The 9,333-nt window shown below is 46.4% G+C and overlaps 1 protein-coding gene across 5 annotated transcripts in view; it reads left to right on the top strand.

Moving 5' to 3' along the window:
* LOC119295796 (putative 14-3-3-like protein GF14-H) overlaps window positions 1-4,983 on the top strand; it is a 9,019-nt gene extending 4,036 nt beyond the window's left edge. For 3 of the 5 annotated variants that reach the window (XM_037574258.1, XM_037574259.1, XM_037574260.1), the window contains exons 6-7: window positions 3,600-3,634; window positions 4,499-4,983. In XM_037574258.1, the coding sequence (XP_037430155.1) occupies window positions 3,600-3,634; window positions 4,499-4,507 (44 nt within the window). In that variant the 3' untranslated portion in view covers window positions 4,508-4,983. The remainder of the gene's footprint in view (window positions 1-3,599; window positions 3,635-4,498) is intronic. The other 2 variants (XR_005144306.1, XR_005144305.1) reach the window with 2 other exon arrangements.
* The last annotated feature ends 4,350 nt before the right edge of the window (window positions 4,984-9,333 follow it).

Below are 9,333 nucleotides of genomic sequence, written 5' to 3'. Positions count from 1 at the left end.
GAATACATGTGATAAATTTATGAAGCCCAAGAGTTCATAAGTTGGCAAGTAGAGAACGAATGAAGCCAAGTGCTAGCGGATCAAGCCAACTTTTGATATGTTGCTGTCCAAATATGCCAATCAAGCGGCTGGTTCTAGCTCTAACTGACCATCGCATTGTAAGCATTCAAGATCACCTCCGAAGCAAAGAAATTAGCATCACACAAGGCCATACGGGTCACGGGTACCGGTACCATGGATGGCGCCAACCCCCTATGTGCCATATTACATGGGAGGCTTCAATGGAGGATGGGGGCAGCCCCCAATGGCTCCTTTGCTTTTCATCCAGGGTGGGCAGCAGCTAGGAGGCATGCTCCTGAGAGGCTTTCTTATCCTACACGAGGCCGTTTAAGCCATGGTGCTAATTGGCCAACACAAACTTCTCCAAGCAAGGTCAACAAGCAAGTGTGGCGTGCTAATCGCCAAATGCTGAATTTTCATAACCTGATAAGCAAAAGGAGATCAAAAGGAGAATTTTCATAACCTGACAAGTGCAAGAGAATACACGTGATAAATTTATGAAGCCCAAGAGTTCATAAGTTGGCAAGTAGAGAACGAATGAAGCCAAGTGCTAGCGGATCAAGCCAACTTTTGATATGTTGCTGTGCAAATATGCCAATCAAGCGGCTGGTTCTAGCTCTAACTGACCATCGCATTGTAAGCATTCAAGATCACCTCCGAAGCAAAGAAATTAGCATCACACAAGGCCATACGGGTCACGGGTACCGGTACCATGGATGGCGCCAACCCCCTATGTGCCATATTACATGGGAGGCTTCAATGGAGGATGGGGGCAGCCCCCAATGGCTCCTTTGCTTTTCATCCAGGGTGGGCAGCAGCTAGGAGGCATGCTCCTGAGAGGCTTTCTTATCCTACACGAGGCCGTTTAAGCCATGGTGCTAATTGGCCAACACAAACTTCTCCAAGCAAGGTCAACAAGCAAGTGTGGCGTGCTAATCGCCAAATGCTGAATTTTCATAACCTGATAAGCAAAAGGAGATCAAAGAGTCGATTGCTATTGGGTAATCCGGCTAATTCTAACGGTAATATAGTTGTTGTTCAGCAGGGTCCCATGGCTATTGATCATGAAGCTAGCACAAGCAAGGCCAAACATGGGGATCCCAAATATACCCAACCTAAGTGATGCCCTCCCGGCTTAATTAAGCCTATGAAAAGGATATTGCAGTGAATGAGGAACCACGAGAAGGGGGAGCACGAAGTGGAGAAGCAAAGGGACGGATCATTCGGTAAAATTTGGCCCATGGCATCTGCAGACGTGTTGAGGCCTAAAAAAATAGATAACGCAACAGCTTCCATATTAATTACAGCGGCACCTACACCATCAAAGGAGGAGGATGCGACCCCTATTACATCGCCCATGCTACCTATTACCCCCCCTTCACTTGAAGAGATTTAAAAGCCAATATACACAATGGGAGATGAAGATGAGATGGTGGATTATGAATCTATGCCGTTTCGGGAGCATATGGATATTAATATTTCGCCGCCGAATTTCATGCTATAATGAAGGTGAGGTGGCCTAGCTGAATTTTGGTCCTAAGAATGCCATCTTTGAGAAGCCAAAAGAACCGGTGAAACACTTGATGCCATTGTACCTAAAAGGTCATATGAATGGACTGCTGGTTGCTAGGATGCTTGTTGATGGTGGTGCTTTGGTTAATCTTATGCCTTATTCGGTCTTCAAGAATTGGGATTGCATGATGATGCGTTGATGAAGACCAATGCGGTGCTTAATTGTTTTGAGGGCAAAGAAATGATAGAGGCCAAAGGTGTAATGTGCATGGAACTCACCACTGGAAGCAAAACTTTGAACACCACATTCTTTGTCGCGAGGTGCAAAGTAACTACAATATTATATTAGGCCGCGATTGGGTCGCCAATCAATGCGTGCCATGTACCATGCATCAATTCTTAATACAATGGGTCGATGATGAAGCAGAAGTCATTCGCGCGGATAATTCGGCTTGTGTTGCTTTGGCCGATGCATCGGTGGATTGGAATCATCTTGATGCTACGTGCTTAATGAGACGCAACCTCTCGCAGTTTGGCTTCCTTAGTGCTACGAGGAACGGGTATGTGCCCATCTCTTTAAAGACGATTGGTGGTAATCAGCTCCAGGGTATGATGTAAGCAAAATTTAGAAACCTAAACAGGCAATGGCCGATATATAATTATTGCCCTAAGCATAAACATGGCTAATACAGATTTATCACCCTAAGCACATAAAAATGGCTGATGGGGTGTTGACATCGTCCTTAGAACAAAAACAGTGCAAGTTACTTTTTGGCACGCTAGCATTGCCAATAAACAGGGAGGCATGTGTTGCCACCAGATTTGGGCAGCCAAAACAGTACACTGTTGCTCTGCAGCAGCAGGATCTGAAGATGGCCGGACTGTCCGACGAAATTCAGGCCGGACTGACCGTCTGTACCCAGGCAGTGGCCGGACAGTCCCGGCAATGTCCGGCCAAAACATCATGCCTTTTCAGATTCAGCAGTTAAAAAGAGTCAAAACGCCCTCAATATGATCTCGAATAAAAAAACGTTCAACATGAAAGTTCATCTCATCGAAACGGATAAATTTACTTTTGGGGCCATCTCCATCCGAGGTCATATGTGAGTTCTGGAGCTGGAAAATCATGATGCTGTCCGCAGACCTAGAGATGGCCGGACAGTGGCCAAATTTGGGGTGGACACCCACGGGCGATTCCGAGTTAGGTCAAATTTTGGCTCTTTGGACAGGAACTGGAGCCATTTTTTTGTGTGGGAAATCCAGCCGTGTCATATATAGATGAGAGGTGATAGCCGGTTGGATAACAACACATTGCAAACTCATCTACTACTTTTTACCCTACTTTTTACATCTCTCTGACGTTCTTGCTTCCTTTTTCTTCGTGTTGGAGGGCAACGATCCTCAAGGCTCTAGGGGCGGTTGGACTGACCTAGGGCAGCCCATAGCCGCCACACTCCCAGACAGGGTCCCTCCCTGGCGTTTGGGGTTTCAGACTCAAAAGTTCTCACCGGCATGTCTTGCCTATCGTGCTCCCGGCATGGCCCCTCCGGCGATGTTGTCTTGTGTATCGTGCTCGAGGCCAGGGGTACATGGTGACATGTTTGGTTAGTTTTATCATCCTGTCCAACAGTGTTCAGTGCGTCTCAAGAAGCCAGTACTTCCCATGTTTTGTTTTGCCACTCTAGCTAACCAAACCATTGCTCCTAATATGTTGCATGAAAAAATCCTTCTGCACCAGAAATTATGCCGTATATGACAAATTGATAGTTACTTGCAAGTTACCTAGATCCTTAATAGTTGGTTCAAGTTTGATCATCGGAGTTACTAAAAATGTATCGAGAGAATTGTACTTGAGATGCTGATGTTGATTCCTCCGTTTTGCTGGTGTCAGAAATATTCACCAACATTAATCTTTCTATGGTCAATGTCTAGTCTTTGACAGTAACGAGTCCATGACCACAATTCTGGAGCCATGTCTCCGATTTAACGCTTGACAATCAAAATCATGGTCTCTTTTATTTTGGCAGGTGAAACCTCGAACGATAGCGACATCGATATGGAGGTAACATGCTCATTCCTGTGACATCCATTTGGACCCTTAGAAAAATTATATGCATTTGAAAGGTTTGTAAGTATGGTGGGGAACATAAATAATCCATTGCAGGAAATAATAATATCTAGAACCTCACATATAGTGATATTTCCAGTTTAAAAAACATGGATCTTATACCACAGTAAAACTTTCATAGTACGATACTTATCTGCAGCGAAGTCATGAACTGATGCACATCTGAAAAGTATCCACTTACAGTTACAGATACTTGATTTGAACATGAAACTTATCGGCCAGCTATTGAAACTAAAATTGTGGAAACAGAGGTACAATTAATGTTAATATAGTCGTGGTGAATCATCAAAGAAGCATTCTGCCTCTGTTCTGTTGATGTAATTAATGAACTCTCTGGAATATACTCCCCCTTCCGTGATGTAGCGCGTATAGATTTTTTGAAAAGTCAAACTTTGACCAAGTTTATAGAGAAAGCTATTTATATCTACAATACCAAATATATAAAATATGAAACTGTATCTTATGATGGATCTAATGATATATGGTTGGCATTCTAGGTGTAAATGTTTTTCTCCTTTGGTTTGTGAGGTTTGACTTTTCAAAAATTCTATATGCATTACATTATGGAACGGAGGGGGTAGATAGTATGCACTTTAGCTCATGTGTAAATCTGTTGTGACAAGTTATCTGCAAGTCCTTGTTTATCTCAAAACTGCAATATGTCTACGAGCAAGCAGAAGTAGGATACCTGCAAATTCGTCTGATCACACTATGTCTGATCACTATGCTGATGCTGACATGTTGCTAGATCCTGTTGGTTTTGTGACAATGCGCTGATGCAATTTTCTGACATTTTAGGAGGGATAACTGGAATGTGCTGAAGGCTCCCCTGCATGCATGTGTGCAAAATGACCAGAACATAATGGTACCAAACCTGCTGGACACTGTTGGTTTTTGTGACAATGCGCTGATACAATTTTCCGACATTTTAGCAGGGATAACTGGAATGTGCTTCAAGGCTCCCTCCCTAGCACGTATGTGTGTGAAATAACCAGAACATAGTGCTACCATTGAAATCGCCCCAAAGTGCCTTGCCTACTGTGCAGCTTGTTAGTAGTTCTGGGGTCCTCGCTTGGTGTTTTCCTAGGCTTTCCACAGTATGGATTGGTAACCATGTGCCCAGCTTTGCTCATGTTTTGAGAGCTTGGAGCAGTGACCATCCATCTTTGATGCTTTTGTTTCTAGTTTTCCTCCATGCGTATTAAGCGTTGCTGTATACTGGCGAGCTATATGTAACTAGTAGTATCTCAGCTATCAATGACGAAAAACTGTCATTTTTTTCATTTGAAATGCTTCAGCCAACTTTTAGATGAGTTTGAAATCTTGTGGAAAGTGTATGTTTGGTTAGAGCATCTACAACCGGACTCTCAAACCCTCCTAGACGTTCAGGCGGACAACTTGGTCATCGTCTGGACTGGAAAATGCCACCCAATAGGACTGTCACACCCTAGCTAGTTCATGCATTAGAGTGTTGCATCATGTCTATTTTTCTCAACAGAAATTTGAAATGGGGATGACAGAACCCCTAGCCCCCTCTGAAACTAACTAGGGTTTACTAAAAACATTTTCAATGAATTTGAAATGGCCTTCTAAAATGTCCATCATTTTTGTCTTGGTTCAGAACCTCTGCCAAAAGTGATGCACAACTTTCTAGGTCATCCTAAGGTTTTTGAATTAAATCATAAGTATTTGAATTTGGGCATTTAAAATTTATAAAAATATTTTAATGCTCAAATAAACCCAAACTAAAATGTTCCTTGCTGGAAATATTCCAACTAAGGACCACATGCAGTTTGGTGAATTTTGGAGTTGCCTAGGTATTTTTAGAAATTCAACAAACTTACAGAATAAAAACAGAAACAGAAAAAAAGGGGAAAGACTTACCTGGCGCCACCCAGAGGCCCACCTGCCGGCCCAGCCCAGCCACCGCTCCAGCGAGCTGCTTGGCTTGGCCAGGCAGGCAGGCAGGTGCTCGACGGCGGCCGCAGCGTGCGCCACGCAGCTGCCCGTCGCCCTGCTTCCCCCTCTCACCCCCTGTGACCTTGGGTGAGCTCCATGTCGTGCCCCGAACCCCCTAGACACTCTCATTCAGCCCCAGCTCCTCTCCCTCTCTCTCCCACGCCATGGCCGACGCCACCGCCGCCGCACCCTCGCCGTAGTCGCGCTCTCCGTTAACCTCGCGCTGCGCCACCGTGTCCAGGAGCTTCGCCATCCTCTACTCCTTTGAGCTAGCCGAGCCCCGAGCGCTCGCGTGCCCCGAAGCCACCGCACTGACCTCGACCGAACCGCCATCGCCGGAGATCCCCTTCGCCGTCGCCGCCGCACCAGCTTGTCCCCGACCGCGTCGCCTGCTCCCTCGAGATCGCCGTGAGCTTGGCTACCTCCTCCCCCTTCCTTTTCTTGCTCTCGTGCACCACCGCGAGCACACGAAGTTCACCGCACGCGCCGCCACGGAGCTCGTCGCCGACGTGTCTCCGGCTAACCACCGGCCACCCCACCTTGTCTAACACACTCACCGTGTCCCCAGGGGCCCAACGCACTTCACCACGGGCCTCGCCGTGCCCCGTAGCGTCGGATCCATCTTCACCCGACTCCGGCGACCGCCAAAGTCGTCGCCGGCGACGTCTCCGGCCTCCCCGAGCTCAACCACCACCACCAGTAGTCGCGGCTCGGTCTCAGCTATGCGTAGATGCCCTCTGCCGCCCTTTTGGTCGCCCAAATGCACAAAATCACTTCCGCCGCCGCGTTCGGCCTCGCCGGCGGCTAGACGCCGGCGTGTTTGACTTTGACCTTGACCAGGGTGGGCCCAGTTTGACTTCCCTGAGTCTATGACAAGTGGGGCCCCCTCTGCTAATTAACCCAGATTAGTTTAAACTAAATTAAGTTAGTTTAATTAACTACTGACATGCGGAACCCACTGGTCAGTTTGACCTGGACCGGCCTGTTGACTTGCTGAGGTCAGCATGACATCATGCTGACGCAGTAATCCTTTTCTGGAATTAAAATAAATCCAGAATGATTTATAAATTCCAGAAAATACCCCAAACTTCAAAAAATCATAGTAAATTAACCATAACTCCAAATGCAAAGTGTTATATATGAAAAATGATCAGAAAAATCCAATCTATCCATCTGTACTGGTTTCATGCATGTTTAAGCAAGCTAACCTGATGTTTAGAGCAGAACTAGATAAGCACTTATAAGGGCCATGTATGAGTTTGAAAATTGAATCTTTGATTCAAAATGGTTCAAACCCATCTGGTTCTAGTTGCATTAGCCCAACACACTCATGTTGCCATGTTTCATGCATGCATCATATTGTTGCATATTGTTTGGTAATGTTGTGTATCGGTGCTCTTTGCGGCAGGTTCTGCCTCCGAGGAGTACCACGATTACCCTAACGAAGAACAATATCAGTGCATCGACCCACCAGGCAAGCAACCAACCATTTGATCATATCGATACAATCCCATGTTCTCGCTCCTGCTCTCTTTTACTGCATTAAGACAACGCGTTTCAAACTGCTGTGTGCTACGGTAGTTGAACCCTTTTCCTCTGCATGACCTGTCATTGCCACAGTAACTAGATGAAACCCACTAGCATGTGTAGGAGTTGTTTGAGCCATATGTATGTGTTGTTCCTACCTTGCTATGCCTGCTATGCTTAGAGTCGTGTCAGGTCTGGTTCATCTGGGTGATGGGCTAGAGTGAAATGATCGTGCCGGTAATGAGAGTGATGTGGTGAACACGGTTTGGTAAAGGTATCGATGAAAGGCCATGTAGGAGTACATGGTGGGTTGTTTCATTGAAGCCGACCTTAAGCACTGAGATCTGTATGTGTGATTTAAGATACAGCTACTACCATGCATTGGGCCCTGAAATATGACCCCGCTCGACTTCTTATTCACCCTAGTCCTCTGTCTAGGAGTTGCAAGTAGTTTCTGGTGTTTGTAGCCTACTGGAGGCCGTGGACAGCGCTGACCGTAGGGGTGGGCTGTGATGCGGTAGGTATGTGGCACGGTGTACCGGATACCCGTTAGGTATCTCGGGAACCCTGTACACATCGTTCGGGGCCGTATGGGAAACCTCGGCCGGACTCCCTGCGGATGGAACCTGGATAGGCGATAAACCTGGACTAGAGACTTAGATGTTTAGGTAGGTCGTGGTCTACACCCACGTCGGCTTTCGCTTGAAGTCTGCCGAGCACATGTCGTGTGCAGACGCTAAGTGGTGGAAACATGTATGAAGAAGTACACCCCTGCAGGGTTAACATTATCTATTCGAATAGCCGCGTCCGCGGTAAAGGACTACTTGGTTGCCTATACAGTTCATAGACAAGTAAACTGGAAACTACTAAAAATCTCAAGATAAGCGTGAGTGCCAAGGATGGCTCTTCCGTAGAATGACAGAGGTGGATCCTCGGTGGTGTATTGAAGTGGTGAGTAGTGGACTCGTGTGCGCAAAACCATTTCAAGTTGGTGTATCGTAGGATAGCTTAGCCAAGAGTCAAAGCTGGCTTGCTGCAATAACCCCACCAATCCTTCTTGATAATGTGCATGTATGTAGGATCTGATGTAAGTCTTGCTGAGTACCTTTGTACTCATGTTGCTTTAATTTATATTTTTTTCAGAAGATGCTGCAACCCCTTCTGATGTGTTCTTCGTAGACATTGACATCGATGAGTAGACCGAGGCCCAGGTGGTGATCCTGAGCTTGTGAAGGCCCACGTAGTATAGCCAGGCTTTCCCAAGCCTCTTTTATTTTACTAGTTGTCTGTACTCAGACAAGTTTACTTCCGCTATTGGCTTGTATGTCTGTATGACTTGAATGCTGGGTCGTGTGACCCGTACTTGTGTGTATGCTATGTATGGCTCTCTGAGCCTTAAATAAAGTACTTGTGTTGTAGAGTCATGTTGTGATGCCTTGTTGTATTTGCACATATCGAGCATATTGTGTGTATGATTGAAATGCTTGATATGTGTGGGATCTGACTATCTAGTTGTTTATTCTTAGTAGCCTCTCTTACCGGGAAATGTCTCCTAGTGTTCCCACTGAGCCTTAGTAGCTTGCTACTGCTCCGGAACACTTAGGCTGGCCGACATGTGTCCTTATTCGTTCCTGTGTCTGTCCCTTCGGGGAAATGTCATGCGATGAATACCGGAGTCCTGTTAGCCCGCTACAGCCCGGTTTACCAGAGTCCTGCTAGCCCAGTGCTACAGCCCGGATTCACTTGCTGATGACTGACACGTTCAATGCTGGGTCATGGATGCCTGTCCCTGTAAGTCTGTACCACTTTGGGTTTACGACTAGCCATGTCAGCCCGGGCTTTTTACCATATGGATGCTAGCGACACTATCATATACGTGTGCCAAAAGGCGCAAACGGTCCCGGGCAAAGGTAAGACGACACCCGTGGGAATACCGTGTGTGAGGCTGCAAAGTGATATGAGGTGTTACATGCTAGATCGATGTGGCATCGAGTCGGGGTCCTAACAGCGTTGGCATCAGAGCCGGACTGCCTGTAGGTTCTCCAAGCCAAACTGGTCGATGTTGAGTCTAGAAATGCTTTAGTTATATGTAGGGGAATTGATTGTGGGATGGAACGTAAGGCTCTTTTTACTCCTCTGTCTCATGA

Source organism: Triticum dicoccoides, chromosome 4B (assembly GCF_002162155.2).
Source record: "Triticum dicoccoides isolate Atlit2015 ecotype Zavitan chromosome 4B, WEW_v2.0, whole genome shotgun sequence".
Lineage (NCBI taxonomy): Eukaryota > Viridiplantae > Streptophyta > Magnoliopsida > Poales > Poaceae > Triticum > Triticum dicoccoides.
The sequence above is the reverse complement of the archived record's forward strand: the minus strand, read 5'-3'. Positions and strand labels throughout refer to the sequence as shown.